Below are 27,919 nucleotides of genomic sequence, written 5' to 3'. Positions count from 1 at the left end.
CAGGAATAGTGGGTGCCCATGGCTGGGGCTGGGACCCCTTCGGGTGCTCCTGTCCCCTGGGAAGGGACCCCACGGGTGACCCGGTGGCTGCGGGCTCCCATCCACCATGCTCAGTGCACCCCAGGACAGGATCAGGACTGTCCCAGGACCATCTCGGGACTGTGCCTTCACAGTACCGGGACTACGCCAGAAGCACGCCTAGTTCTGTACCGGAACAGTACTGGGATCATGCCAGGACCGTGCCGGGACAGTACCTGAACCATCTCTGGACCGGACCGTACCAGGACAGTACCTGGACTGTGCCGGGATCGTGTCAGGACAGTACCAAGACTGTACCGGAACCATGCCTGGACCAGACCGGGACCGGGACAGTACCGGACCGTGCCCCGCGGTCACGCCCGGGCTCGCTGCGATAACTGTCCCGCTCCCATTCCCGGGAGTCCCCATTCCCGTTCCCGGGGCCGGGCGGGGCGGCCGCTGTCCCCGCCCCGGGGCGCTCCCGCCGCTTCCTGCGGGCACGGCCGGGACGGGGCGGGACGGGACGGGTCGGGGCGGCGGCGGTAGCGGAGAGCGGTGAGTCCGGTCCGGGCGGGAGCGGGGCACGGCCGTGGGGTCCGCGGGAGGGGAGCCGGCGGTCCTCCCCGGAGGAGGCGGTCCCGAGGGTCCCTGCCAGAGGGGGTCTCCCGATGGGGCAGGATCCGGGGGTCCCGGTGCTGTTGCATCCCGGTGAAGCGGGAGCCGAGGAGCCCGGTGGAATGGGAGTCGTTGCATCCCAGTGGAATGGGATTCCTGGGTTCCGGTGGGGCGGGAGCCGTTGCATTCCCGCGCGGCAGGATTTGTGGGTCCCGGTGGAGCAGGATCCGTGGGTCCTGGTGGGGCAGGAGCCGTTGCATCCCGGTGGAGCAGGATCCACGGGCCCCGGTTAGGCAGGATTCGTGAGTCCAGGGATGCCCGGAGTGAGGCAGGAGCTGGGGGTCCCCACCAAGTGGGAGTTGGGGATACTGGGGCACGGGACAGCAGGACCTTGGGGTGCTGGCAGACCCCCGGGACAGGCACCTAAAGAAATGTGGGATGTCCTCAGGCCTAGCCTGGGGTGCAGGACAGGCTGTGGCATGCGGGGTGACCCTGGACAGGGGTCCCAGTGGGAGGTGGGGGTGTCCTGCGCCCCTCCATCGGGATTAGGCGGCGCGACGCCATGGGCGCCGGGCACTAAGAGGCTTAGTCAGCCCCGCGGGTCGGTGCCGCCTTGTCCCGGGAATGCCGTGACACGGGGACCCCCGTGGTGCCGAGCCCCCCGAGTCGCCGCGGGCGGGAACGCCGGCGCCCAGCCCGTGCCCGCCGAGCAGCGGCGGTGCCAGCCGGGGCCGGGAGCGACGGCGGCGGCAGCTGCGCCCGAGCCGGCGGCGACCTCCCCGCTCCCAAGGCCGCTGGGATTCTGGAAAATGCCTGGAAATGGTGAACCGCCTGCCCTTATATGGCTCCGGCGGGCTGGCGCGCCGCGGCCCCTCTCCCGGCGTGCCGTGCCGTGCCGGGATCCTGGGAAAACGCCGTGGGCTGTGCCTCGCGCCCCAACTCCCGCGCTGGAATGTGCAACGGGGCCGGTGATCCCACGGTGGAGAGGAAATCCCACCTCCCTCCCGCCGGCCCGGCAGCACATACTCGGCGCCTGCCTCAGTTTCCCCCACCGGGGAGTTTTGGGGACCCACCGGAGCCCCGCGTTCGGCACTCCAGGGCGATCGCCCGTTCTCTGTGGCGGAGCTGGGGAGGGTCGGGGGCGTGAAGGTCACAGCTAATCCCGCCCGGAGCAGGCGGGAGCGGGAGGGATGTGGGCGGCCGCGTGCCCACCGAGCTGATACTGGGGGGGTAAGAGGATCAACCCCCCCCCCGATCACCGGGGCGGGATGACGGTGACCGACGGGCCCAGGAGAGTGGCCGCGGTCCCGGTGACGTGGGACCGGAGCCGTAATCCCGGTGCTGTGAGCGGATTAGGATGGCCAGGGTTGGCTTTCGGGGACGAGCTGCGGTAGCCACAAATTCCCGCCCGGATGTTAATTGGGGGAGGTCCTGTCTGGTCCCTCCGTGCCACCTGGGGGTCTTTTGTCCCCCCGGCAGGGTGGGATAGGGGTCTGACACTGCCGGAAGGGATGCTTGGGGTCTACTCTCTCTAGTGTCACCGCCTGGGTGCCCCCGCTCCCTCCCCCGAGGTCGAGGTGACCCTGTGACCGGGTGCCCCATGCCTGTAAAAGTGAGGAATTTGGGGGCTAGGGGAGCTGCTCCCAAATCGCCCAGATCTGGGGTGCCCAGGAGGTGCCTCATGCCACGGTTGGATGTACCAGCACCCGGGGTCCCGGCTGTGGCACCGCTGGGGACATGGGTCCGAACCCCACTTAGGAGACACCGCGGTGGCGTTTTGGGGGGCTCCTGGCGTGCTCGGGGAAGCCCCGGGGAGGGCGGTGGCTGGATGGCGGCCACGCGGCACGGTGGGTGTGGGGAAGCGGCGGCGGGAACCGGCCTGACCGGTTGGGTGCCGGCACCGGGGGTGCCGGGGGGCTCGGGCGGTCACGCCGCCGGCGCAGCACGTGGCCCAGCTCAAGGTCGCTGTCCCCAGGGCCACCCGCCGCGGTGACCGGGCTCAGTGGCCTCGACACTCCCACACGCTTTGCCAGTGGCCGCTGTTTTCTGGCTGTCCCAACCGTGTTTGTGGCACTGAGCGGTTTCGGTGGCACGGGAGGATCCCGGTAGCACCGGTGGTCCGGAAGGGCGAGCCGGCGCTGAGCTCACCTGGAAGGTGTCCCGCGGGCGCGGCGGTGACGCACGGCCCCGGTGGGTGGGGGCAGAGGCACTCGTCCCACCCGGTCCCAGCGCGGTCCCCGGGTTTGGGATGAGGAAGAGCTGGACTCCCAGATCGCAGCATTGGTGGGCTGTGCAGAGACTCCGTTGTGCTGTACCCAAAGATTTTTAGGGCTGGGGGATGCTAGCACCCCTTGGCATAGAGGGTTTGGCTGCCAGGGTGAACTCCCTTGGTGCCACACGCAAACCATATCTGGGGGCTCTCCACACCCCCTAACCCACCATTCTCCCCCCAGAGCCACCCTGTGCCCCACTGGTGCCAGGGGATGCCGGGATGCCGGTGCCTGCGTGCCCGCAGCGCCCTGCCCTGAGCCCGGAACCCGGCTGTGCCATGGAGGACCCGCCCAGCACCAGGACCGAGGCGTGGGCCGAGGGGCTCCATAATGCCAACAACAACGCATCCCCGGGGGGGTGGCCGGGTGCCCGCAGTGGGCACCCCCTGGCAGCTTTCGGGGGTCCCGGGGCCAAGCCCAGCTACCTGGACCGTGTGGTGCAGGAGATCGTGGAGTCAGAGCGCACCTACGCCCGTGACCTGCGCAGCATCGTGGAGGTGGGTGCCAGGGGGCACAGGGGGGTACGCCCCTCAGACATGGTGTGGGGTCTAGGGGTGCAATGGTGCTGCCATGGGTGCCTGGCAGGGTTACCTGGGCAAGATCATCGATGCGGAGGAGCCAGTGCTGCGACCGGAGCAGGTCAGCGCGCTCTTCGGGAACATCGAGGACATCTACGAGCTCAGCAGGTGGGGGAGCAGGTGCCACTGGGAGGTGACAGGGGTGCGACCCTGTCCCGCGGGTGTGTGAGGGGCTGTGGTCACCCTGTCCTCTCTGTGCCCCCCAGCACCCTCCTGCAAAACCTGGAGAGCTGCGCCAATGACCCTGTGGCTGTGGCCGTGTGCTTTGTCACCCGGGTAAGGGCACAGGGAGCCTTGTGGGGACACTGGGGGGACACGTGGTCATACCAGGCTCTTACTGTGTTCCCTTACCTGCAGAGCCAGGAATTTGCCATCTATACCCAGTACTGCAACAACTACCCCAGGTGGGTAGGGGGCACCCCGGGTGAGCAGGGAGGTGGGCAGGGGGCACACCGGTGAGCAAGAGTGGGCAGGGATCTGAGCCCCCTCCCTGCCTGCAGCTCGGTGGCAGCGCTGACCGAGTGCATGAGGAGCAAGGTCCAGGCACGGTTCCTGCGGGAATGCCAGGAGCAGCTGCGCCATGCGCTGCCCCTCGGGGCCTACCTGCTTAAGCCTGTCCAGAGGATCCTCAAGTACCACCTGCTGCTCCAGGTGAGCGCCTGGTGCCCGGCACGGCATGGTGTGGGCACCTGCTGCGGTGTGGGCGCCTGGCACAGCCTGCAGTAACATAGGGAGGGGCTGTAGGCATCTGGCCCGGCTACCTGGGGTGGCACAGGGACATGGCTTGGGTGCCTGGAGCAGTTCAGGCATGTCCTGATGCCACGTGCTGTGCCCAGGAGATCGCCAGGCACTTTGAGCACAAGGCGGGGGACGACTACGAACTGGTGCTGGAAGCCATCGACACCATGACCTGCGTGGCCTGGTACATCAATGACATGAAGCGCAAGCACGAGCATGCCATCCGCCAGCAGGTGGGCACGGGGGGCTCCAGGGAGACGCCACAGCAGTGGTGGGTGGCACCAGGTGACACGAGATGGGGACTGTGGCAGGGGTGCTGATGACCCTGTCTCGGTGTCCGTGCAGGAGATCCAGTCGCTGCTGCTGGGCTGGAAGGGGCCGGACCTGACAAGCTACGGGGAGCTGGTGCTGGAGGGCACATTTCGGGCACAGCGGGTGCGCCATGACCGTGCCCTCTTCCTCTTCGACAAGGCCCTGCTCATCACCAAGCGCCGTGGTGACCACTATGTCTACAAGAGCCACATCCCGGTGCGGGATAAGGACAGGAGACTGTGAGGGTGATGGGGTGGGGGGGAGTCCACTGGGTGCCAAGGACTCCTGTGGATGCCTGGGATGGAGGGACAGGGTGGGTGCCAGGAACCCCAGTGAGTGCTGGAGTTGGGGGAACTTGGGAATGCTGGGAACAGGGGACGCCAGTGGGTGCTGGGGTGGGAAGTTCCAGAGATTTTGATGCCTCTTCTGGCAGTGCTCCTCGCTGATGCTAATTGAGAGCACGCGTGACTCGCTGTGCTTCAGCCTGGCACACTACAAGCACGGCAAGCAGCAGCACAGCCTGCAGGTAAGGGGCATGGGGTGGGGGTCATCCTGGGGACACTCCGGAACCCCCTGCCCGACCCCACCACCCTCACTGTGCCCCTCAGGCCAAGAGTGTGGAGGAGAAGCGTGTGTGGACTCACCACATCAAGCGGCTCATCCTGGAGAACCACCACGCCACCATCCCCCAAAAGGTGAGGTTGGTGGGGTGGGCACCTCAGTGACACCAGGGACCCCCTGGCACAGCGAAGGGGGGCAGCTGTACCTCACCTTTGCCCCATTTGTCTCCATCCTCCATCCACCTAGGCTAAGGAAGCCATCCTGGAGATGGATCTGTTCTGTAAGTGTCACCAGTGCCCTATCATGCCCTCTCTGCCCTACTCTGTCCCCATTTTCCCTGGTGTCACTCCCTGTCCCCACAGATCCCCCACGCCTGCCCCGCTGCAGCCCTGAGCGCCTGAAGAAGAGCTGGTCCTGCCAGCCCCTGGGTGACACTGCCACTGAGCCACTCCAGGGACGCCGGCAGTCTGGTGAGAGCCACATGTCACCAGTGTTCCTGCTGTCCCATGTGTTCCCACCACACTACCCCACTGTCACCCCTTCATCGGTGCCAAGCTGTGGCTGGGTGACACCAAAGCCTGCAGGGAGGGTGGCACTGGGTGCTAACGGTGCCTTGTCCCTGTTCCCACAGAGCCCTTCCAGCACCAGGGGCACACGGAGACGCTGCTGGAGCGGCTGCAGGGACACGGGCGCAGGCAGTCGGGTGTGGACAGCGGACGGGATCAGGGGGCTCGGGGTGCTGATGAGTTGGGGGACACGGGGATGATGCCACTGTCTCCTCCCCTCCCCCCAGAGCCCACCAAGCACAACCTGTGGCAACTGGGCGAGCAAGGTGAGCTGGCACGACCACTGCAGCGGTGTGGCAGGCAGAGAGGGTGTCTGGGGGCCATGGGGGGAATTACGGGTGCTCCCTCCACTCACTAATCTCTGCTTTTCTCTGTCCCGGCTGGCAGGGCTGAAGGTAAGGCCAGGTGTGGTGGGTTGGGGTGCCCAGTCCCTCCAGCCGTGGCATGGGGCGCTGAGCCCAGCGCTCACCCCCACACAGAACGCCAGCAGCGACGGGGCGCTCCTGGAAGTGGGGGAGCCACGCCAGCACCCCAGAGCCTGGGCAGCAGTTGAGGGCATGGTGGCGGAGGAAGAGGAGGAGGAGGAAGAGGAGGCTTTGGGCAAGGACTGCCAGGAGGAGCTGCCAGGGTCCAGGGATCTTCTGGAGCCTCAGGAGGAGCAGGTACCTACACCAGCCCTTCAAACCCCAGGGAGGGCATGCAGAGCACACCAGATCGTTTTCTGGAGCACTCCCACATCACTCCTGGGGTACCCCCCTCACTACCTGGACATCCCACACCATCCAGGGCACCCCGTGTTGCTCCCAGTGCCCCCTCCCAGGGCCCCTTGTCTTGGCTGGGATTTATCCTACTTGGGTGACCCCCCCAGCTTATGACTCCCCACATTTGTCTTGTCCAGGCTGGGGAACACGCATGGGTGCTGGAGGGACCCAAGAGGCCGAGCAGCTGGGGGCCAGGGAGCTGTGAGAAGGTCAGTGTGACCCCCCGGCCCCCACCCGGGAGTGCCCAGGGACCCAGCACCCATACCCCTAACAGCAGTGCTGGGGAGCACCCCAAGGTCCCCAGATCCCCATCCCTGGTGGGGACCCTGGCACTGCCCAGTGGGGACAGGGAACCGGAGCACGCTGCAGAGGATTTGCAGGTGCTGAGCAGCGAGGAGGAGGAGGAGGAAGAGGGGGAAGGAGCCGCCAGCATCCTGCCACCCTCAGTGCTGGACCAGGCCAGCGTCATCGCCGAGCGGTTCGGTGGTGGCGGCAGCTTGTCCCGAAGGAGCAGCCTGGCACTGGAGGGGACCCTAGGACGCACCCCCAGCCACGGTGGCAGCACCCTCAGTCTGGATGGGGGCCCCCCACTCGAATCGGCGGAGCCCGCGGAGTCCCGCAGTGCCATCCCCTCGCCAGAGCCCTTTGTCAGAGCCCGCCGGGAATCTCTGCTCTCCAACCGGGACCGCCTGCTCCTCGACAAGATCAAGAGCTACTATGGCCATGCCGAGCACCGCGATGCCGGTTTTGGGGTGCGCCGCCGCGAGAGCCTCTCCTTCATCCCCAAGGGGCTGGTGCGGAGCTCCGTGTGCCGCCTCAATGGGCTCCCACGGCCCCCCGAGAGCCCTGAGCCCCCCACCCAGCCCGAGGCACCAGAGCTGTGCCAGGAGAACGGGGCACAGCCCCCCGAGCCACTGCTCATCCTGGAGGAGGATGATGTGGGCACCGCGGTGTCACCCCCAGGGCCACCCCCGCAGCTGCTGCTGACTCCCCCTCACCTGGGCACCAAGGTGTACCAGCTGGCACGGCAGTACAGCCTCCGCATCAAGAGCCGCCGGGCCGGCACCCGCCGCCCCCCGCTGCCGCCACAGGAGGATGGGGACCCCCCACCCAGCACCCCTTTGCTGGCCGTGCCGCAGGACGAGGCACTGGTGGCATCCCCGCGTGCCGCCCACAGCCCCTCGAGCCCCGTGGGCGCCGAACCCTTTGCCTGGCCCGATGTGCGGGAGCTCCGTGCCCGTTTCGGTGCCCCGCGGCCGCCACTGGTGAGCCGCAGCCGCTCGGCGCCCGAGGGTCCCGGCCGCGGTGGGCGCCCGGCCGGGAAGGAGCGGGGCAGCGGCCGGAGCCGCAGCGCCGAGGCCAACGGGGGCTCCAATACCCCGAGCCCGGCGCCAGCGCGGTACAGCAGTGATGGGGCGCTGTGGGTGGCGGCCGAAGCCCCCCTGGGCACGGGGCAGCGGGTGCTGGTGCTGGAGCGGCTGCCAGAGCCCCCGGCCTACGTGCAGATCCGTTCGCCCACCACGCGGGAGAAGATCTGCCTGAAGGCGGTGGTGGAGCGCTGCAAAGCCTACCAGGCGTCCGAGGAGTACCGGCGGCGCTGCCCCGAGACCCCCGGCAGCCCCGAGCCGCTGCGCCACGGCCTCGTCAGGGACCTGCGGCAGAAGTTTCAGACCCTCGACGCTGCCAGCTAGGGGCAGGAACGGGTAGAACGGGTGTCCTATGGACTCCAAGGGATGGAGAACACCGTGGACCCCCAACCTTCTTGGGAGAAGGGCCACCACATGGACCTCAAGTCTAGTTGGAAGAAGGGTCACCCCGTGGATCCTCAATCTGCCTGGGAGAAGGGGAACCAAATGGACCTTCAACTTACCTGGAAGAAAGGGCAACCCAGGGCCCCCCAGGCTGTTTGGAAGAAGGAGCCCTTTGGGAATTTCTAAACTGCCCAGGAGAAGGGAAACCCCCGTGGATCCTCAGCCCTATTGATAGAAGGAGCACCCCATGGACACCCAGATTGTCCAGGAGAAGGGGCACCCCATGGACCCATGATGTACCTGGAAAAAGGGACACCCTATGGCCCCACAGGAAAAGGGGAACCCCATGGACTCTTCCAACCCATCTGGCAGAAAGAGCACCCTTGGGACTCCCAGCCTGCTCTGGACAAGGGACACCCCCTGTTCTCTCTGGACCAGGGCCACCCCAAGAATCTCCCACTACAAGTACCAGAGCCCCCCCTCCACATGCTCCACAGGCACCCAGCGCTGCACCCCACTTGCTTTCACATCTTTATTAGAAAAAAAAACCCAAACTGAACCCAAAGTTCCTCTGTGGTCGCCCGCCCCCCCCTCAGGGTGTCTCGGCCCAGCTGCAGGGTGCAGGGGGGCCCCCCACCCCGGCTGGGGGGGCACGGGATGGGGGGTGCCAGAGAGGGGCCCCCATGGGCTGACGCTCTTTGGTTGGTGCCCGCGGGGGCCAGGGGGTCCCCCCTCTGCACTCATGTGCTGCGGGGGGGGAGTTATGGCTTTGGGGGGCACCCATGCGCCCCCCATGCGGGTGCTGGGGGGGGTCCATGCACACCTGTGGGGTGCACACCTGTGCCGTGCGTGCGGAGGGGGCCGGGGGTGCACCTGCATGCGGGGACACACGTGTGCAGACGTGTGCGTGCAGGGACACGTATGGGCATGGGGGGCACACGCCTGGGGGCGCCTGCGGCCACCTCCGCACAGGGGTGTGCCTGAAGCGTGTGAATGTATGTATATATATAAATACAAATATATATATATACACTGTGCACACAGACACGTGTGCTCGTGGCGGGGGGGCTGGGAGGCTCCTGCCCATGCGTGACCCCCGTGTGCCCCTCTACACCTGGTGGCACCTGTACAGGCACCGCATACGCGTCTCCTTATGCACGCATGGCCCCGCTGGCGTGACATGGGGTGTCATCCCCCCCACCCCCGCCATCCAGGGGGTTATTTCTTTTTTGGGAAGAAACTGAAGCGTTTCTCCTTGTCCTTGCGGGGCAGGTGGGCTTCAGGGGGGGCCGGGGGGATGGGCAGGGGGAGGCTCTGCACCTTCCCGCGGCTGCCCTGACACTCCATGATGGCCGCGCTCAGCCCCTGCAGCCAGGCCTGCAGCTCCTCCTGTGGGCACAAGGGGTGGTCAGGGGGGGCCTCCCTGGCCCCCCAACAGAGTGCCAGCCAACCCCAGGGCCCCCTGGGTGATGGTAGTTCCTCCAAGTCTTCCACAGGCATCTATGTCCCCTTGGGCACTGCCAGCCCCTCACAGTGTCCTCATGGCACCCCTGGCCATCCCCTGCCCCTCTGAGCATTGCTGGCCACTGCTGACTACATCCCCCAACCATCCCTGCGTACCCTGGTCACTGTTGGCCACTGCCATGTCCCCTGGACAACTACAGCCACTCCATTTACTCCTGGGCACCACTGGTGTCCCCCTGGGAACAATGAGGTACCCTGTGTCTCTCTGGACCTCTCTGACCACCCATGTCTCCTGAGTACCACTGGCCACCCCACATCCCCATGGACACTGCTGACCACCACTATGTCCCCCAGCCAGCCCGTGTCCCCTCAGACCCCTCACCTCATCCTTGCCATGGAAAAGCCACTCGCTGCCATTGCTGAGCCTAGGGACAGAGCACAGACACCAGTGCCAGGCTTGCCCACTGTGCCACCCCGCAAGGTGCCGCACCCTCACCTGAGCTTGAAGACGTGTTTCTTCTTCTTGTAGCCCGCGGGCACCTCGCAGCGGGCGTCCCACAGCCCTAGGGGCTCCTCACCCTGGCACGGCAGCCCCAGTGCGCGGCTCTTGGCGTCCTTGAAGAAGGCGAGCTGGCCGCCCCTCAGGACGCAGTACCGTGTGCTCCATGACCTGCACCAGCGCTGTGTCACCCTGGGGACGCCGCCCCGCTGGGGACACCGTGCTTGCCGCCACCGCTGCCGTGCCTACCGGTTGGATGCGCGCTTGGTGGCCGCCTCCAGGTCGTGCTTGCGGCCAAGGTAGCCCTCCAGCTGGACGCTGCTGACACGGGCGGGCAGCGTGGCCGGCTCCTCCGGCTCCTCCCGCGGTGGCCGTGGGGTCGGTGTCACCGGCTCCTCGTCACCTGTCCTCGATGCCAGCTGTTGCAAGGCAACAGCAGGGTTATGCCGCAGTGTCACCCACCCACTGCCACTGATGGACCTGCAGCAAGGCGTTGTCCCCTCCCGTGGTGGCACTGGGCACACAGGTTGCTGTCATACCAGTGGGTCAGGGACCTCAGTCTGGTGGCCTGGGGGTGGGTCACTCCCAGGTCTCCATACCAGTGACGTCACCAGCTCTGTAATGTGGGAACTGGTGTCACTGGGAGGACCCCAGTGAGTGGCTGGATGCCAATGACCCCACCAGTTCCGATAGGTGGCAACTGGTGACTGCTGGGAGGACAGCTCAGCATCCCCATGCCAGATGTGATCTCCCACTGAGTTTCTGGGATCCTGCAGTGAGTCCAGCCCTGGGACCCTCTGTGCAATGCTGGTGACCCACCAGATCCAGTGTGTGGGAACTGATGGATATTGGGAGGACACCAGTGAGCATCTGGGACATGCTCCAGTGTTGTGTCAACGTGTGTGTGTGTCCACGTGTCCAGCTCCAGTGTGCAGGCATTGGTGGTTACTGGGAGGACCCCAGTGGGTGGCTGAGACAGGGTCCAGCCTTAAGATCCCTAGATCTCGATGCTGGTGACCCCACCAGCTCCAGTATGTGGGAACTGGTGGGTACTGGGAAGACCCCAGCAATCAGCTGGGACCCTCAGCACAGTGCCAGTTAAGCCACCAGCTGCAGTACACAAAAATTAGTGGCTGCTGGCAAGACCCCAGTGAGAGGCTGGGACATGGGCCAGCCCTGGCAGCCCCCCATCTTGGTGTCAGTGTCTCCTCAGATTTGGGGTGATGAGGTTGAACCAAGCTAGAGGAGCAGTCCTGGGAACCACTTCAGTGTTGTCACCAGCCTAGGGGACATGGGGACAGTGGGAGGTCTGGTTGGGGACTGTAGCATCAGTGCCATCATCTCAAGGCATCAGTGGTGCCTGATGAAGGGGACGCCCATCCAGCTGTGTGCCACAGGGGAGGCTTGGCCAGGGCCCCTGTCCCCAAGGAGCTGGAGATGCCCATGTCCCCAGGCAGGCAGTGATCTTGTCCTCAGATGTGTAGTCAGGGTCTTGTCCCCAAGCAGGAGAATGTTATCTTGTTCCCAAGGCAGCAGGAGATGTCTCAAGTAGAGGGGGGACCCTGTGCCCAAGCAGGGAAAAGTGTCTGTGTTCCTGAGAAGCAAAGACCACCCTGTACCCAAGGAGCCAGAAGATTCCCATGTCCCCCAGAAGGGACAGCAGGACCCTGTCCCCAAGGAGATGCCCATGTCCCCGAGCCAGCAGAAACATTCTTGTCCCCAGGTAGGTTCCCAAGGATCCTGTCCACACGCAGGGAAAAGTGATCTGGTCCCCAGGGATCCAGAAGATGGCCATGTTCTCGAGCAGGCTGGCAGTAAGCAGAGAGCACTCGTATCCCCAAGCAGGCAGAGAGGATCCTGTTCCTGAGTAGCCAGAAGATGCACATGTCCCTGAGCTGGCAGAAATGATCTTGCCCCAAGAAGCCAGGAGATGCCCAAGTCCCCAAGCAGGCAGAAGAGGCAGAAGGAGTTCCTGTCCCCAAGGAGCCAGAGGATGCCCATGTTCCTGAGTAGGCTGGCAGTAAGTAGAGAGGGCTACTGTCCCCAGGCTGATGAAAATGGCCATGTCCCCAAGCAGGCAGAGGGATACACTCTCCCTGAGCAGCCAGAAGATCCCCATGTCCCTGATCAGGCACAAATGAGCTTGTTCCCATGTAGGCACTCAAGGATCCTGTCCCCGGGCAAAGGAGAGTGATCTGGTCCCTGAGGAGCCAGGAGATGCCCATGTCCCCAGGCAGGCAGAAGAGACAGAAGGAGTTCCTGTCCCCAAGCAGGCAGAGCCACACAGAGCTATCATGTCCCTGCACAGGCAGAGCATGTGGGAGGAGCAGAGAGCCGGCAGCGAGCACAGGGGCTGGCACACAGTGACAATGCCCTGTGGGCAACAGTGATGCCTGCCTGGAAGGGTGACAATGCTGCAGGGTGTAATAATGCCCCACAGGGGCTGATGCCGTGTAGAGTGACAACGTCCCACAGGGTGATGATGCCCCACAGAGTGACAGTGCCCCATGGGGTGACTGCTCCATATGGTGACTGCGTCTCTTGGGGTGACGATGCTCCAGAGGGTGATAATGACCCAGAGGGTGAAAATTCCCTGCAGGGTGTTGATGTCCTCCATGGTTCCAATGATGTCCCACAGGGTGACGATGCCCCGCAGGGTGAGGATGTCCCGTACAGCAATGATGTCCCTTGGGGTGACACGGTGGCCCCAGGGCAGACACTCCAACTCTGGCTGCTGCATGGATCCCAGACACACACGTACACCATGGATGCCACCCCTCATGTCACCCCAGGAGTTGGGGCAAAGGGGACCTGCAGTACCCCTCTGCCCACCCGGCCTTTTTGGGGTCATTCAACATTTATTCAACACAAGGCAAGGACAAGGTGAGGGTTGGGGATGTGAGGATCTGTCAACACAGTGAGGTCTTGGTTGCAGGGGGTGCTAGGAGCTGTGGGACATGCAGGGACACCTTTTTGCATGCAGGGACACCTTTTTGGTCGTCGGGGAAGGTAAAAGCTAAACTCAAGAACTGACCGGCTCTGGTCCATCCGTGGTGGGCAGCGAAGTGTCCTGTATGCTCACATCCTTCTTCTCCTCTTCTTCCTCCTCCTCCGACCTGCACAGGAAGATAGTCGGTCACCATCCCTATCCTAGACATGATCCAAGAGTGATGGGGCTGGCTGCTGCTCTCCTGTCCCCCCTGAGGGATGAAAGCCCTGTCAAGGTGAGGCTTGACCTTCATTTCTCCTCTTCATCAGCATTAATTTATTGCTTGGAAAAGGCAAACTGCTAAAAAGCCCCTTAATGCTACAAAACATCCTTAATGGTTTGAGAAGAGGGATGTGGAAACAGTGTCCCTGGTCACATGGAATGATGGTGGTGGCATCCCTTACCCAGCCTCCAGCTCCCCATCCAGATCCAGGCAGTAGTCGGGAGCTTCAGAGCGCGTCGTCCCATCCCGCACCAGCCCCTCACGCAGAGACCGCCCACCAAGGAGCTCCAGCTGCCAGGCAAGGAGTGAAGGTGGTAAGGGATGGGGGGGAGACTGTGTCAGGGCAGGCAGAGGCCTCATCCCAAGCCTTTCTCACCGTTGTCAGCTTCCTGAGGGCGGCAATGCGCTCCTCCCAAGTGGCAGAGGACTTCTCAAAAGCCTCATGCCGCTTCAGCAGCTTCTCCACCGCATCCACCGTCTGCCCATAGTCGCTGCTGGCCAGGTAGGGCTCCTGAGCTATGAGCCATGACTCAGCCACCGAGGCATCGCGGGAGAACTGGCACACCTCCAGCACTGTGGGAGGGATGGGCAGTGCTCAGCCCCTGGACCACCCGCCCCACCGCGCCCGGCACTGCCACGCTCCTCCCGGCACCCCCAGCACACTCACGCAGCCGCAGCCGCTCCCAGCGCTGCTCCCACGTCTCCATCATGGCTTTCCTCTTGTCCACCAGCTCCACCAGCTTCGCCTTGATCTGTGAGGGAATGCTGTTAGGGAGTGGCCCAGATGGCATCACCCCACCACCCCCCATCCCTGATTCCCTCACCTCTGGAGAGTCCTGGTGCTTGCGCTGAAGCAGCTTCTTGCCCAGCTCGATGCAGTTGGTAAAGTTCTTGCCCCGAGCATCCACCTCAGCCTTAATTCCCTGGTGGTATTTCATCAGCAACTCCACTGAGGAGACATCCCTGAGGACACAGAGGCACCAGGGTCAGTGGTGCCATCGGTTCCATGTCCCATCCCGGGTGCCCACTGGGTGCATCCATACCTGGGTTTCTCCTGTGTCTCAATCTGCCGGACAGTGCTCTCCATCCAGGAGAGCAGATCCCGTGCCATGCTGAAGAAGCGGTGTTTGTCAGCTGTGTCTGTCAGCCGTGCCCGGCGCCCGCTGCACGCTTCCAGCAACTCCTGCAGCGCTCGGGACACCTCCTGCTCCTTCTCCTGGATTCCAGCTGCCTTCTCCCCGGCATAGGCAGTCTGCAGGCGTGCTGCTGTCTCCCGAAACTGCTGCACCTGCACGCACCACAGAACGGCTTGGGTTGGAAGGGACCTCAAGGACCACTGAGCCCAGCCTTCCAGTGTGGGTAGGGACACCTTCCACAAGACCACAGAGAATGCTGAGTGCTGGCATCCATATGAGGTTGGAGCTTCACCTGTGCCTCCAGCAGCTGGAGGTCCCTCTCAAAGGCATTGTGCATGCGGTGGAAAGCCTCCACTGTGCCGGCATCTTCGCCCAGATCCTGGGGCAGTTCCTGGCGCCGGGTGGCGATGAGGGTCAGCAGCTCAGCACCGTCGTAGAAGTATTTATGGAGGTCATGAGAGGCAGCGAGGAGCTGCATGCGGGTGTCAATCAGCTCCAAGAGGTCGGCCCAGCTCTCGTTCAGCCCATCCTTCCACTCAGCTATGGTGGCTGCCTCGATGTGCCCCGCATCAATGAGGTCCTCAATGGTCAGGTTCACCCGGTCCACACGCTCCTGCCCCACGTTCCCTGTCTCCCGTGCAAATTCACGAAACTTCTCCCGCAAGAGCTGCATGGAGGGAAGAGAAGAGTCAAGTCGCCCCCCTCAAGCCACCCACCAGTACCACCTCATCCACACCATCACTCTCACCATGACATGGTCCAGGTCCTGCCCCATCTCCGGGGAGGAAGCAACCACATCGCGCTCAGCAATCCACTGCTCCAGCTCTTCCACCTCCCGCTTCAGCTGGAAGAGGTGGGACATGTTCTCCAGGCGCCGGCGGCGCTCCTCGGCCGCCTCCTTCAGCCCCGCGTAGTGCTTGTCCACCTGGCCCTGCAGCCGGATGATCTGCTCCCTGCGCGGCCCCGGCACACAGACACCCAGTTCTCACCCACGAAAAAATGTCCCCGACCCACCCGTGTTGACATCCAGGGGGGCTGGGGGTGAAGGACCCGCTTTGGGCTCCCCATATCCCTCTCCAACCACCTCCCTGCCCAACTGGAGCAGCTGACACTGCCAGAGCTCCAGCCAAGCCCCCCACCCACACGGTGCTGAGGGCACGGAATTGCCCCAAAGGGCAGGGGACATGTGGCATAGCACCTACCCCTCAGGGTGGCCAGCAGAGAGCAGCTGCTGCGCCCTCCCCGCCAGCTCCTTGATGGTTTGTCCGTAGTCCTCGATGGAGCGCAGCTGCCGGACATGTCTCTTCAGCATCATCAAGCAGTTCTCCTCATCCTATGGCATGGAAAACATCGGTGCCATCAGCACCTGGCATGGTTGGGGGACAGGGACTAGGGTCTAGACTCAGCGCCTGCCCTACGGGAATGTCCTGTCTCCATCTGATGCCACAGGGAGCAATGGTGAGCTCAGTGGGGCATGGCATAGAATGGGATGGGTGCTGTGTAATGGCACAGGAACGACACATAAGAGCAGGACACACCATAGTGTGTCACATGTGGAGGATGTTCGACAGAACAGCATGGCACTGCCTGGTTCAACACTGGGCATCCCAGCAAGGCACGGCCCAGTGCAGCACAGACTCCCCCAACACACCCCCAAAAACACAGTGTGGAGCACCACACGGAATCACTCCTCACCTTTGGTTTCTCCTCAGGTCCCATGAAGAGCTCCTGCTCGCTGACCCAGGCCTCAGCCTCGTCAGCATCCAGGTAATACTGCTGGGCCTCTTCAGCCTCCCGCAGGCGCCGGTGCCGGGCGGCTGCCTCCTCCTGCAGCGTCGCCCACAGTGCCCGCAGCTCCTGCGCCTGTGCTGCCAGCTCTGGGCCTGGCTCCTCACCGCTCCCCGCTGCCTCTCCCCGGCTCAGCACCTCGCCCAGGCGGGGGGCATGGCCCGCCAGCTCCTTCTGCATTGTCTGCCGGCAGGAGGGAAGTCACAGTGAGAGTCACCCATGGGGATCCCAAGGGACCACCTGGGATGGTGGCTGTTGCCGCAGTACCCAGGCTCACCTCATTCCTCTTGGTCAGGCGCTGCACGCTTGGGAGGTCGGTGCCGTGATCCGTGGACCTTGCCAGGGAAAGCCGCTCCTGCACCCACAGCTGCAGGAAGGAGCACCCACTGAGCCCCCTGCAGCACCCATGAGTACCCTCAGCCCGCCCAGCCCCTGCCACAGCAAGGACACTCACCGTCTCATCCTCCAGATCCCGCCCCAGCTGGTACATGGCCTTGGCAGTTTCCAGCTCCTTCCTCTTCCTCTCCAGTGGCTCCAGCAGCTCAAGGACTCGCTGCCGGAGCATCTGCTCCTGCCTGGTGGTATCTGGCACATCCCCAGTACCAGGGGTGCCCTGCCACCCCAGTTCCTCCAGCTCCTTCATCCACGTTCTCACTTGCTCTTCCAGTCTCTGGCAGGGCAAATCCATGTGAGTTAGGGATCTGAGCCAAGATGGAGAACCCCAGTCCCATTTGGGAACAAACTTCATCACTTTGGACTTCCTGCCCCTTCCCAAAGGACCCTATGAGGTGCCAGTACCCACCGTCAACCTCTTCAGCAGCAGGTTGGTGGCGGTGAGGTCCTTGACCTTCTCAGCATGGCGCAGCTCCTCCTGCGCCCGCCCCAGCCAGCTCTCCAGCTCCCCGTAGCTCCGGGCGTACAGCGCCGAGCGCTCGGCCTCGAACAGCTGCCGGCCCTTGTCCTCGGCCGCGCTGCGCAGCTCGGCCCAGCGCCGGCGCAGCTCCTCCAGCCGCTGCGTCACCAGCGTGCCGTACTGCGGCTTGCGCGTGGCCAGCTCCGTCCCCTCCTGCGGCAACAGCAGAGAGGTGGGTGGTCACTGCGGCACAGGGACATCTCACCCATGCAGCAGGCTGGGAGCATTCCAGTCATGGAACCTCTCAGGACGAGTCCAACCACTCCCCCAGAACTGCCAAGGCCATCACCAACCCATGTCCCCAGATGCCATGTCCACACAGCTTTTAAAGCCCTCCAGGGATGGGGATTCTTCTACCACCATGGGCAGTCTGTGCCAGGGCTGCACAACCCTTTCCCTGAAGAAATTTTCCCTGATATCAAATCAAAACCTCCCCTGGTGCACCTTGAGGCTGTTCCCTCTTCTCTTTCCCTTGTTTCCTGGGAGCAGAGGCCAACCCCCAACTGGCTGCACCCTCCCATCAGGGAGTTATTGGGAACAAGAAGGTCTCCCCCAAGCTTCCTTTTCTCCAGGCCAAGCCTCCCAGCTCCCTTAGCAATTCCTCATGCTCCAGACTCTTCCCCATCTTCATTCCCCCTCTCTGATCACAGTGTTGGCACCCACCGCCTCAATCTTCTCCAGCCAGCTCTGGTTCGGTGCCAGCTCAGCCATGAATGCCTGGTGCTTCTGCCACTTGCTGTGGAGACCACGGGCTTCTCCATAGGAGACATCCTGAGCCATCAGCATCTTCTCATCCACCCAGGCATCAAACTGCAGGGAAAGGGTGTCAGTGTGCAGCCAGTGGGGACCCCAGAGATGCCACCAGCCATGCTGCATTCCTACCTCACGGCAGCTCTGCAGGAAGGTCTGTAGGTCGTGGTTGTCCTGCATCAAACCTGCTGCCTCCTCCACCTTGTCCATGACAGCTCCATGCCTGACAGGGAACCATGGATGTGCGGCATCAGTCCCGCTGCCCTCACTCTGCCCACCCATCCCTGTGCCGGACTCACCGCTCCTGGAGAGTTCGGCATTTCTCAGAGATCTTCTCAGCAAAGATGTTCTCCTCAGCCACCAGCTTGGTGCCACCAACCACCACCTCTGGGACCTTCTTGGCATTGCTCTCCACACCAGCACGAAAGTTCTGGAAGCGGTGCAGGGCAGCAGCCGAGCCCTCCAGTGTGGAGGGCAGCTCCAGGTGGGACAGCGTGTACTCCTGAGGGGCACAGCAAGGGATCAGCGCATGATCACCCGTTTTTGGGGTGTCTGTGAGCCAAGAGACCCAAAGGACATTGCTTGAGCACTCACCTGCTTGGTGAGGAGGATCTCCGCCTGCTTGGTGTCGCGAAGGAATTCCTGGAAGTCGCGGCACTGGGTGAGGAAGCGCTTCCGAGCCTCTGCCATCTTGCCCAGGGCAGCCCAGCCGTCCTTCACGCCACCCAGGCGTTGCCGCAGCCCCTCGTACTCGGGGTCCGTCTGTCCCCCCAGCACCCGCTCCCCCGCCTCCGCCAAGGCGGCGAAGGCTCCCGCATGCTCCTCGGCGTCGCGCCGGGCAGCTTCGTGCCGCTGCAGCATCTCCTCTGCCTCCCCCAGCGACGCCGGCACCTCATCGACGGCCGCCACGGCTTTCTGAGCGCTGAAGAGCCACGCCTGGAAGTCATCCAGGTCCTGCAGGAAACTCCGGAGCTGCCCGGCTTCCCCCAGGGACGCTGCGCGCTCTGCCAGGGCCGCCTGAAGCTCGTCCCAGGCGGAGGTGGCCATCGCCAGCTTCTGGGCCACCTCCGTGGCTGCCTCGGGCCGCTCCTCGGCCAGGCGCTCGGCTTGGGAGCGCAGGGCGGCCAGGCGGTCCTGGGCCACTGCCAGCTCCCGCTCGATGCCGTAGAGCTTGCGCTGGGTGGCCAGGACGCCGGCCAGGTCACGGCCCAGCTCGGCCGTGGCCTCCACCGCCCGGGCTTTGCTCCGCAGCCATTTCTGGGTCTCCTCAGACTCCAGGTTGTAGTTGAGGAGGCGCAGTGCCGAGCCCACCGCCCGCCGGCGCTCCGACACCAGCTCCCGGAACCGGCCCCACCTGCGGGACAGAGGCGGGGATGGCGAGGAATGCGCCGGCACCGCGGCACCCACCGGCCCGAGCATCGCCGCCACCGTACCTCTCGTTGAGCTGCTCCCGGCACTGCCGGACCTGGGGGCTCCGGGGGTGCCCGCTAGCCAGGAGCCCATCAGCTGCCTGGTTGACTGCGGCGATCTGGGAAGCCACGGTGGCCATGTCTTGCTCCAGCCCGTCCAACCTGTGGGAACGTCCAGGCTCAGAACAGCTCAGGACAGGGCACGGCAGCACCGCCACGGCGGGGGCTCCTTCCTACCTGCGCTGCGTCACGTCCAGGTCCTCCAGCGCCTGCGGCACCTCCAGCTCTCCCAGCCAGGTTTCCTTGGAGCCCATCCAGAGATGGCAGGCGTCACTCTCCCCGAAAACAGTGTAGAGGTCCAGGGCATCCTGCAGCTGGCGGCCGCGGCGCTCGGCCAGGGCGGCAGCCTCGGCGTGCAGCTCCCGCAGGGCCGCCAGCCGGCTCTGCGCCTCGGGGCCTGCACGCAGCTCCGGCGGGAAGCCCTCGGCCTGCCGAGCCAGCCTGTCCAGCTGCTCCCGGGCGGCCGCCAGCTCGTCCAGCAGCTCCTGGTGCTGCCGCAGCAGGACAAGGGTGCGGGATTCATCCTGGCCCAGCTCCTCGGCGGCCGCCCGCCGGCGGGCATCCTGCAGCCCCTCCGCCAGCTCCTCCACCTCCGCCTGGAACTGGAAGAAGCCCTCGGCTTCCCGCAAGCCGCGCCGTCGGAACGCCGCCAGCTCCTCCAGCTGCGCCCAGAGCGCCCGCACGGCCGCCCCCCGCTCCCGCAGCTGCTCGGCCGCCCGGCCTGCGGCCGCCAGCCCCTCGCCCACCGCCAGGGTCTGCTCCAGCCGCCCGCCCCGGCTCCGCAGCTCGGCCTCGAAGGCAGCGTGCCGGCGCTGGAGCAGCAGCACGCCGGGCAGGTCCTTCCCGAAGTCCAGGGAGGAGTAGAGCTGTTCCTGCTCCTTGATCCAGCTTTCTGCCTCGTCTAGCTCCCACAGGCAGGTCCAGAGGGAGCGGGATTGCTCCAGCAAGGCTCTTCTCCGCGCTGCCAGTACCTGCAGCTCTCGCCGGCACATCTCCAGGTGGCTCACGCGGTCCCGGATGACTTTGGGGTCACAGGGACGATAGCCTGGGTAGGAAGCAGGGTGGGTGCTCGTCAGGACAATGTTCTGCTTTCCCTTGGCCACGCCAGGGATGCAGGGGTGTCCTGGCACACCTACCCTCAGCGTCAGCAAAGCGGAGGGCGGCAGCGCTGATGGCCCTGGTTTTTTCTGCCTGTATGGCCATGTCAGCCTCTAGCAGACGGTGGGTCTGCAGCAGCTCCTCTGCTTCCAGGAGGTGCTTCCCAGATTCAGGAGATGCCAGCTTCACCTGCAGGAGACCCTCAGCCATTTTGCACTGACACCCAAAACTCAGCACCAGCACCCCAACATCTCATCTCCCTCCCCAGTGAACTCCCACTAACACCTGGTGAGACAAAGACACCCATGATGACACCCAATGTCCACAGCTCACCTTGACCTCATCCATCCAGTCGATGCAATGGAGCATCTCCTGGAAGAGGTGCTGCAGGGTGAGGTTCATCTCCAGGCGCTGGCGCCGGGCAGCCAGCAGCTCGAGGAGCTGCTCCCAGAGCCGCAGGATGTTGTCTTTCCGACCATTGATGCGCTGGATGTCGTGGTAGCCCTCCAGCTCCAGCTCCTTGGCCACCGCCTCAATGGCCTGCACCCTCTCCCTGTAGGCAGCCGTGTCTGTCTCAATGGCCTCGTGTTTCTTCTTGGCCGCCTCCACTGCTGCCAGGTCCTGCCCGAAGTTGTCCTGCCCGGCACAGAGCCTGTGGTGAGGCTCTGGTGAGCTCCCCAGGGTGGGGGTCTGTGGGGTGGGTGTTCCCCTCCTCACCTGGGCCACCAGGCGCTGGTTCTCGCTCAGCCAGGCCTCCCGCATGGCTGCTTTGCGGTCAAAGCGCCGTGCCAGCTGCTCCAGCTTCTCCTGACGGATCAGCTCGTTGCGCAGCGCCAGCTCCCGCTCATGCTCCGCTTTCTCCAGCTGCTCCCAGGCCTGGGGGAAGGTGGCACCGGATATGTGGCACCCGTATCCCACATCCCCCACTTCCTATGTCTTGCTCTGCTGGTGAACCCCAGCATGACCCCCAGGTGGAGGAACACAACCTGCCATGGGATGGATCAATCCTGTCCCAGTATGGATTCAGCATGTGCTGGGATGGACCTGAACTGCCACAGGAGATAGACTCAATCTGCTCCAGGACCCATCCCAGCCTGCTCAAGAACCTGAACTGCTTGGGGATGGACCCAATCTGCCCCAAGAGAGGAATTCAGTTTCCCCCAGGAGATGGACCTGACTGGACCACAGGAGACAGCCAGCCAGCCCCCAACTACCACAGCAGACAGAGCCCATACCCTGTTGATGTCAGAGACCAGGCGCCCCTCGTGTGGGGTGTAGACACGCTGGTTATTGGCCCTCATCCGTGACTGGATGGTGAAGAGCAGCACCTCCAGGTTGCCCTTCTCCTGAAACCTGCCCCAGAAAGAGCTCAGTGTTGGGCACCCTTGGGTGCCCCAGACCACTGGACAGGCATGGAGAACAGGGGGCTCTTACTTGGGGGGCTTCTCCACAGTGCGGTAGGTGCTGAAGGCTTGCAGCTGGTGCTGCACCCCAGCCAGCGAGTTGGCGAAGCTGCGGCTGTTGAGGGAAGCGATGGTCTGCTCAATCCAGGTAAGCAGGTCGGACGCCAGCCCCCCATAGCCTTCGATCATCCGCTCCGTCTCCTTGGCATGCTCGATGACCTGTGGCGGGACCAGGGATGAGCATGAGGGGCCAGCACCCCAAAAGAACACTCCCGACCACCTCAACGGCGTTCCCTACCTTGCCCAGGCGTCTTCCTTCCACCTCCAGCACCTTCATCTTGGAGAAGTAGTGATAGAAGGCCACCACGTAGGTGATGATGGACTTCTCATCAGGGTTCTCCGTGAACACATCTGCCCAGTGCGAGTGAGAGGCGTCAGTCCTGACCCAACCTCAACCCACTTCACAGGCCACCACAGCCTCATGAGGTCCTTCCTGTGCCCACCCAGGACCTCCTTCCTTGTATTAGGAACCTCTCTGTGCTCCATGGAGCCTGGAAATGTCCCAGGGGAAACTGAGGCAGGAGGACTGGCAGCAATTGCCTCACCTTCAGGGTCCAGGAGAGGGGTGATGCCCAGGTGCCGCTCTGCCACACTGAACGCATGCTCCAGGTTGTGCCGGGCATTGGATTTGGTAAGGTTTTGGAAGTCAACCAGCTCAGGCCTGGGGACAGAGGGCACGAGACAGTGGTGACAAACTTGTGGGACATCTCTTGGTGCCACTGCCACCCTGGTGCCTGCTGCTGTGCACCTACCTGTGCCTGTGGATGAGGGCATTGAAGGCCAGCCCATCCTTCCAGCTTGAGGTAAAGTTGGTGACATTCACATGGGGGTACCTACAATACAGGGTGTCACTGTCACTCTCTGGACACATAAAACCTGATGTGGTCACATGGGGGTCCCACTACCTACCCTGCTGTCTTCATCTGGCACCAGAGCAGCAGTGCATCCCTGGCAGAGCGCGTCTCCCGGCCCTCCTGTGTCTCCACAATGATGTCCTGGATCTGGGAGCAAAAGGACATTCTGGGGTTAGAACAGCAGTTCCATGGATGATGGCTCTCACCTAGGACTGAGGTGTGGAGCAGAGGGATGCCCCAAAACACCTGTCCTCACCTGGAAGCGGAGGATGATGGTCCAGATGAGGCCAAGGACGAGGCGGTGATTGCCATCCACAATATCGTGGGAGCCCATGTTCTCCAGGTGCACCCGCTGCTCCTTCAGGAACTGCAACGCCTTGTCCACATTCTCCAGGCAGTGGATCCGCATCCGGCCCTTGGTGGGCTTGGGCTGGGGCATGACAGTGCTCAGCACCCTCCCTCCCACACCAGGTACCCCAAGCTCTGCCCAGGGGCACCCCCACACCCATGCTGCCACCCCAAACTTTGGCCAATGCCAAGAGAAATGGTGTAGCCTGCCATGGCAGGGAGCAGGTCCCAGGGTCTCCAGCTGGATGGGATTCCTACCAGAAGCTCTCCTGACAGCACTTCCAGCAGCTTGATGAGCACTCGCCCATCCCGGAGGTCCATGTAGAGATCTGAGATGCGGCAGGTGACACGTGCCAGGTGCGAGTTCACCCACTTGGTGAAGGTTTTCTTCTGCACGGCCTCCCGCTCATCTGGAGGGACAGCAGGAATGGAGTCACCGACAGTGGGGACAACCCAGGTGGGACCAAGGGGACCTGCCACCCACCTGCAAGGGCTTTGATGCGGGAGCGCTCAAAGAGCCGTGCGGAGCTGTTGTCGTTGTCCAGCTCATCGTCGGACGCGTCCCAGCGGACATTGATGCGGCTGTACTGCTGCTGCAGCTCCAGCTGCTCGTAGTCATTGGCTGAGGTCATGGTCCCAGTGTGCCCCGGCCCGGTGGCCGTCGGCTACCGGTGAGAGGCCCCTGGGCGACAGCGGAACCGTGAGCATCAGTACAGCCGCTGTGGCTCGCTGGCCCTGCGGCACGTGGGGATTTGTGGCTCAGAGCCTCAGGATAAGCTGCTCAGAGGGATTTAGTCTCGCCCCACCCAGGTGTTGGGGGGGCACCTGGCAGCTGCCCGCTTCAGGACCCTGCTGAGCTGTGCGAATGGCTAATTACAGTGCTACGTCCCCACCCAGGTCCCTCTGCCCAGATGAGACTCCAGGCTAGGTCCCAAGAGGTGTCCCCCCAATCCTTGGATGCCCCCAGGGAAGGGGCTGCTGCTCACTCCCACCCTGACCCCTGTACTGCACAGGGGCTTCGCCAGGACTGGTGGCAGAAAGTGGGTGACAGCTGCTGGCAGTGGGGGGGCACCCACCCCCGGGGACATTTGAGACACAGATAGGACATGGCTGGTATCTAAAAATGCCTCTGAGCAGCTGTCGGTGGCTGGGGCCCCTGAGGGGTGCACGGAGATGGCCTGGGGCTTCCCACAGCCAGCAACACATCCAGGACGTCTCCAGCAACCCAGAGCTGCATAGAGCTCTCAGTAGTGGGTGCCAGGGGGAACCCCATGTGTCCCAAATCCCTGCTAATCCTGTGAGCTGTGACAACCCATGGGCCCCCAGGTCCTCCTCGGATGTCCCGGGCATCCCCCATGTCCCCCCTGGTAGGGTTATCGGGGCGGCCCAGGCTGTGCCACACCCCAACTCCTCACCCTAATCGGGGCGGCACAGGCAGGGCCTTGGCTTGGACCTGGAGGCACTAGGAGTGTGCAAGGATGTGGAGGAGCGTGCAGGGGTGTGGGCAGCACAGCAAGGACACTCGGGAGCACACCCGAGTGTGTAAGTGTGAGGAAGGGCATGGAAAAGGGTGGCAGAGTGTGTACCTGTGAGCCAGGACATGCAGGGACTTGTCACAGCATCCACATGTGAACGAGGACATACAGAAGTGTGACAGAGTGCGCCTGTGAGCAAGGACACACAGGGACACGCCAGAGCGTGCACAGGTGAACAAGGACAAGTAGAAATGTGCCAGAGTTTGTATGCCTGAGCAAGAACGTGCAGGAACACACCACAGTGTGCATGGGACACACACGACAGGCACTCGCGTGGGTGCAGGGCCATGTCGGTGTGTACCAGAGCAGGCAGGAGGGTGATGGAGCTGGACCTGCAGCCCCACATACTGTGACTCCGTGCCTCTGCCAGAGCACCCAGCTCACCCCAGCAGGAGAGCCCTCTGGGACACCAAACTTGGGGATTTTGCCCCCAAAACTTCAGGGACTGCCATCAGTTTGGGTGTGCTAAGTTGTGTCGGGTCTCTGCAGGAGACCTTTGTTCTGATTGTGTCCCAAACAACACGGCAGTGGGGCCATGGCTGTGAGCATCCCAGGAGGAGAAAGAGGAGGAGGAAGAGGAGGAGGAGGAGGAGGAGGAGGAGGAGGTGGAAGAGATGACGCCGAAGGGAGCCACATCAGGCCCATGGGAGCATTCTGAGCGCGGGCGCTCACCCACCCTTTAAATCTCCCTCCGCCACTCCGGCGCCTTCTGAGCATCCCTCCCTGCCACAGCCACGCCGCCACCAGCACCCGCCACTCGGGAATTGTCATTCCTGCCGCTCAGCGTGCGGAAAGCTGGGAATGCCAGCATGCTGGCCTCGCCGCCAGCATCCTGCGGCCGTGGCCCGGGCAGCATCGCCTTCCCCGGCCAGCGGCTCGCCTCGGTGAATCAGCACTTCCCGGTGAGGGGCTGGCATTGTGCCACCACCACAGTCCCCCCGCCGGGCATAGGGAATGTCCCCCCACACCCCAAGAGTGGCCGGGGCAGTGGTTGGCACCTAGCACCTATGGCACCCCCTCTGGCTCATCCCTCACAGCCACAGCACGCTGCCAGCAAGCCCATTTGCAGTGCACAGAAACTCATCAGAATCCCCCAAAACACCCCAAAATTCTGCCCCATCACTGCCACCCAGAGTCTGGCATGTTCCCGTTGCTCCACTTTACCAAAACACTTGGGTTTGGCATCTCCCCCATGACCACAAGAAGCCACACTCTGGCTGGGAAGGGGCAGGAGCTGGAGGGCATCCCCCAGCCCCCCAACAGTCTCCTGCTTGCCAGGTGCAGGGCCAGGGCCGGGAGCAGATGGCTCCTCTCGGCACGGCCACGCGGCACAGCACGGGGCAGTTGGGCATGGAAGGGCACGGCACAGCTCCTCCGGCAGCGATGCCTTGCCCCAGCCAGGGCTCCCCAGCCACACTCCCACCCGCCAGGAGAATTTGGGCTTCCCCAGGGCCACATGCCGGCCGTGCCAGGACTGTCCCATGTCACCCAAGCCGGTGACACGCACACGTGCTGACACTCCACAGACATTTTTGGCTATAAATAGGCCTCCCCTGCGCACGGCGCTAGCCGAGCCCTGCTCCCTTCTTAAAAGCTGCCCCCCCCCGTACCCTAAAATCACCAGACAATGCCCAAAAACCGCATGATAGCAATAAAATGCTCCGTGGGGGGCCATGCTGGCACCCAGCAGGGTTTTCTGAGTCTCCTGTGCTTGCCACTGTCTTCCAGGGTGCCCCAGTCCCCTGATTTGGGAGCTGGAGATTTATAAAGGGAAAAGCTGGGAAATCAGGCCTGGGGGACCTCTAGGTTATTGGGGTGAGGGTAATAATTCCCCCAGCCTAACACCCACCCATGAGAATCCTCTTGGCACTGGGACAAGGGGGACCAAGGGCACGGCACCCCAAAAACCCTTCCTAGTAACCCTCCAGTTTGCCCAGTTGCTAAAAACTGGGGGATGAAGTGGGTTGGGTGATGTGTCCCACCAACATCCTCAGGACTCGGCTTTTCCACCGCGTCCCAACAGTGCTGAGAGCACCAAGGACTAGTGTGGGGAGCCCTCCAGGGGTTGGCACCCCAGAAAAAGTGTCCCCAGGGTGTCCCCACACCGTCCCCGAGCTGTCCACAGGGTGTCCCTAGAAAGTCACCGCCACTCGCCCGCCTCGTCCTTCCTGAGAGCAGCCCCGAGGGACACGGGGTGACGGCAGACCCCCCGCCGCAGGCGAAAAGGGGGTTCAGGCTCCCCGGAGGGCTCTTCATCCTCACCACCAAACTTTCCTCCGTGCCCACCGTCCCCGCACGGTACCGCGCCCGGTGTTCGGTGCCGCACCCCCCACCCGGTATCCCCGGGGCGGCCAGCGCCTGCCGGTACCCCCCCCGGCTCCGCGTGTCCCCGGGGACCGGCGCCTCCCACTGTCCTCCGGTGCCTCCCGTGCTCCCCGGAGCGGCGCATCCCGGTGCCGCGGGGTCTCACCTGCGCGGGGCGGCGGGCGGGCGAGCGGCGGCGGCGGCGGCGGGGCCGGTGCGGGAGCGGGGCGGGGGGAGCGGAGCCGCCCTGCACCGCGATATAAATAACATTATCTGGGCGCGCAGGGACATTCCTACCCGGAGCCGGCGGCGCTGCCCGGCCCCGATAGCCCCGCTCCCCCCGGGAGGGCCGGGCCGAGCCGACCGGGCGGGCGGGGACGGGGATGGGCGCAGGGACGGGGACGGGGACGGGCCGCCCGCCCCGCAATGCAGCACAGCGGCGCCCCCCGGCCGCCAGCGCCACCGGCACCGGCAGCAGCACCGACACCGGCAGCACCGGCATCGGCAGCACCATTGGCGGCAGCATCATTGGCGGCGGCACCGTCCCCTGCAGGCTGCGGAGAGGGGCAGCGCCCCGCCGACACCGGCGGGGGTCCACGGCCATCCCCTCCGGCCGGCCCACGTATCCCCCGCTAGCCCTGGATGCCCCCCAGCTAGTCCCAGGCATCCCTCAGCTAGCCCCAGGTGTCCTCCACTAGCCCTGTGAGTTCCCCAACTCGTCCCAGGCACGCCCTAGTTAGACCTCTGTGTACTCCAGCTCGTCCCAGGCACCCCCTAATTTGTCCCGGGTGACCCCACTAGTCCTGGATATCCTCCAACTAGTCCGTGGTGTCCTCCATCTAATCCAGGCAGTCCCCAGCTAGCCCTGGGTGACCCCCAGCTAGCCCAAGCCACCCTACAATCAGCCCCGGGTGCC

At 64.0% G+C, this 27,919-nt stretch overlaps 3 protein-coding genes across 11 annotated transcripts in view; 1 reads left to right on the top strand and 2 right to left on the bottom strand.

Moving 5' to 3' along the window:
- The window catches only part of LOC110467579 (DNA repair protein RAD51 homolog 1), a 346,458-nt gene that overhangs the window by 257,825 nt on the left and 60,714 nt on the right, over positions 1 to 27,919 (bottom strand). The gene's annotated exons all lie outside the window — the stretch shown is intronic.
- On the top strand, positions 495 to 8,735 carry PLEKHG3 (pleckstrin homology and RhoGEF domain containing G3). Of its 4 annotated transcripts, XM_085581311.1 has the most exons (16): positions 495 to 573; positions 3,087 to 3,400; positions 3,489 to 3,589; positions 3,688 to 3,757; positions 3,839 to 3,885; positions 3,982 to 4,132; positions 4,318 to 4,452; positions 4,565 to 4,747; positions 4,965 to 5,057; positions 5,140 to 5,226; positions 5,339 to 5,372; positions 5,455 to 5,562; positions 5,724 to 5,795; positions 5,886 to 5,924; positions 6,046 to 6,320; positions 6,557 to 8,735. In XM_085581311.1, exons 2-16 carry the CDS (start codon positions 3,125 to 3,127, stop codon positions 8,108 to 8,110), a joined length of 3,225 nt encoding a protein of 1,074 aa, XP_085437437.1. In that variant the 5' UTR covers positions 495 to 573; positions 3,087 to 3,124; the 3' UTR covers positions 8,111 to 8,735. The 4 variants fall into 4 exon arrangements, with proteins under 4 accessions (XP_085437437.1, XP_085437436.1, XP_085437435.1 ...); XM_085581310.1 differs by having other exon boundaries at positions 5,724 to 5,924; XM_085581309.1 differs by having other exon boundaries at positions 5,455 to 5,795; positions 5,886 to 6,053; positions 6,138 to 6,320.
- On the bottom strand, positions 8,689 to 27,325 carry SPTB (spectrin beta, erythrocytic). Of its 6 annotated transcripts, XM_085581301.1 has the most exons (36): positions 27,170 to 27,232; positions 24,751 to 24,828; positions 23,649 to 23,846; positions 23,423 to 23,574; positions 23,073 to 23,246; positions 22,872 to 22,963; positions 22,715 to 22,795; positions 22,508 to 22,623; positions 22,201 to 22,313; positions 21,934 to 22,121; positions 21,735 to 21,852; positions 21,217 to 21,375; positions 20,833 to 21,135; positions 20,538 to 20,688; positions 19,579 to 20,446; positions 19,366 to 19,503; positions 18,527 to 19,286; positions 18,232 to 18,434; positions 18,065 to 18,155; positions 17,846 to 17,992; positions 17,072 to 17,335; positions 16,724 to 16,939; positions 16,547 to 16,636; positions 16,177 to 16,452; positions 15,684 to 15,814; positions 15,230 to 15,434; positions 14,774 to 15,148; positions 14,389 to 14,633; positions 14,170 to 14,308; positions 14,013 to 14,097; positions 13,722 to 13,918; positions 13,527 to 13,636; positions 13,168 to 13,249; positions 10,383 to 10,552; positions 10,131 to 10,304; positions 9,676 to 10,059 (listed from the first exon to the last, which is right to left on the bottom strand). In XM_085581301.1, the coding sequence occupies exons 3-36, from the start codon at positions 23,794 to 23,796 to the stop codon at positions 9,699 to 9,701; spliced, it is 7,122 nt and encodes a 2,373-aa protein (XP_085437427.1). In that variant the 5' UTR covers positions 23,797 to 23,846; positions 24,751 to 24,828; positions 27,170 to 27,232; the 3' UTR covers positions 9,676 to 9,698. The 6 variants fall into 6 exon arrangements, with proteins under 6 accessions (XP_021411718.3, XP_085437427.1, XP_085437425.1 ...); XM_021556043.4 differs by lacking the exons at positions 24,751 to 24,828; positions 27,170 to 27,232 and adding an exon at positions 8,689 to 9,559 and having other exon boundaries at positions 10,017 to 10,059; XM_085581299.1 differs by lacking the exon at positions 24,751 to 24,828 and having other exon boundaries at positions 27,170 to 27,325.

Source organism: Lonchura striata, chromosome 5, assembly GCF_050655825.1.
Source record: "Lonchura striata isolate lonStrDom1 chromosome 5, ASM5065582v1, whole genome shotgun sequence".
Lineage (NCBI taxonomy): Eukaryota > Metazoa > Chordata > Aves > Passeriformes > Estrildidae > Lonchura > Lonchura striata.
This window is presented reverse-complemented; position numbering and strand designations above follow the sequence as displayed.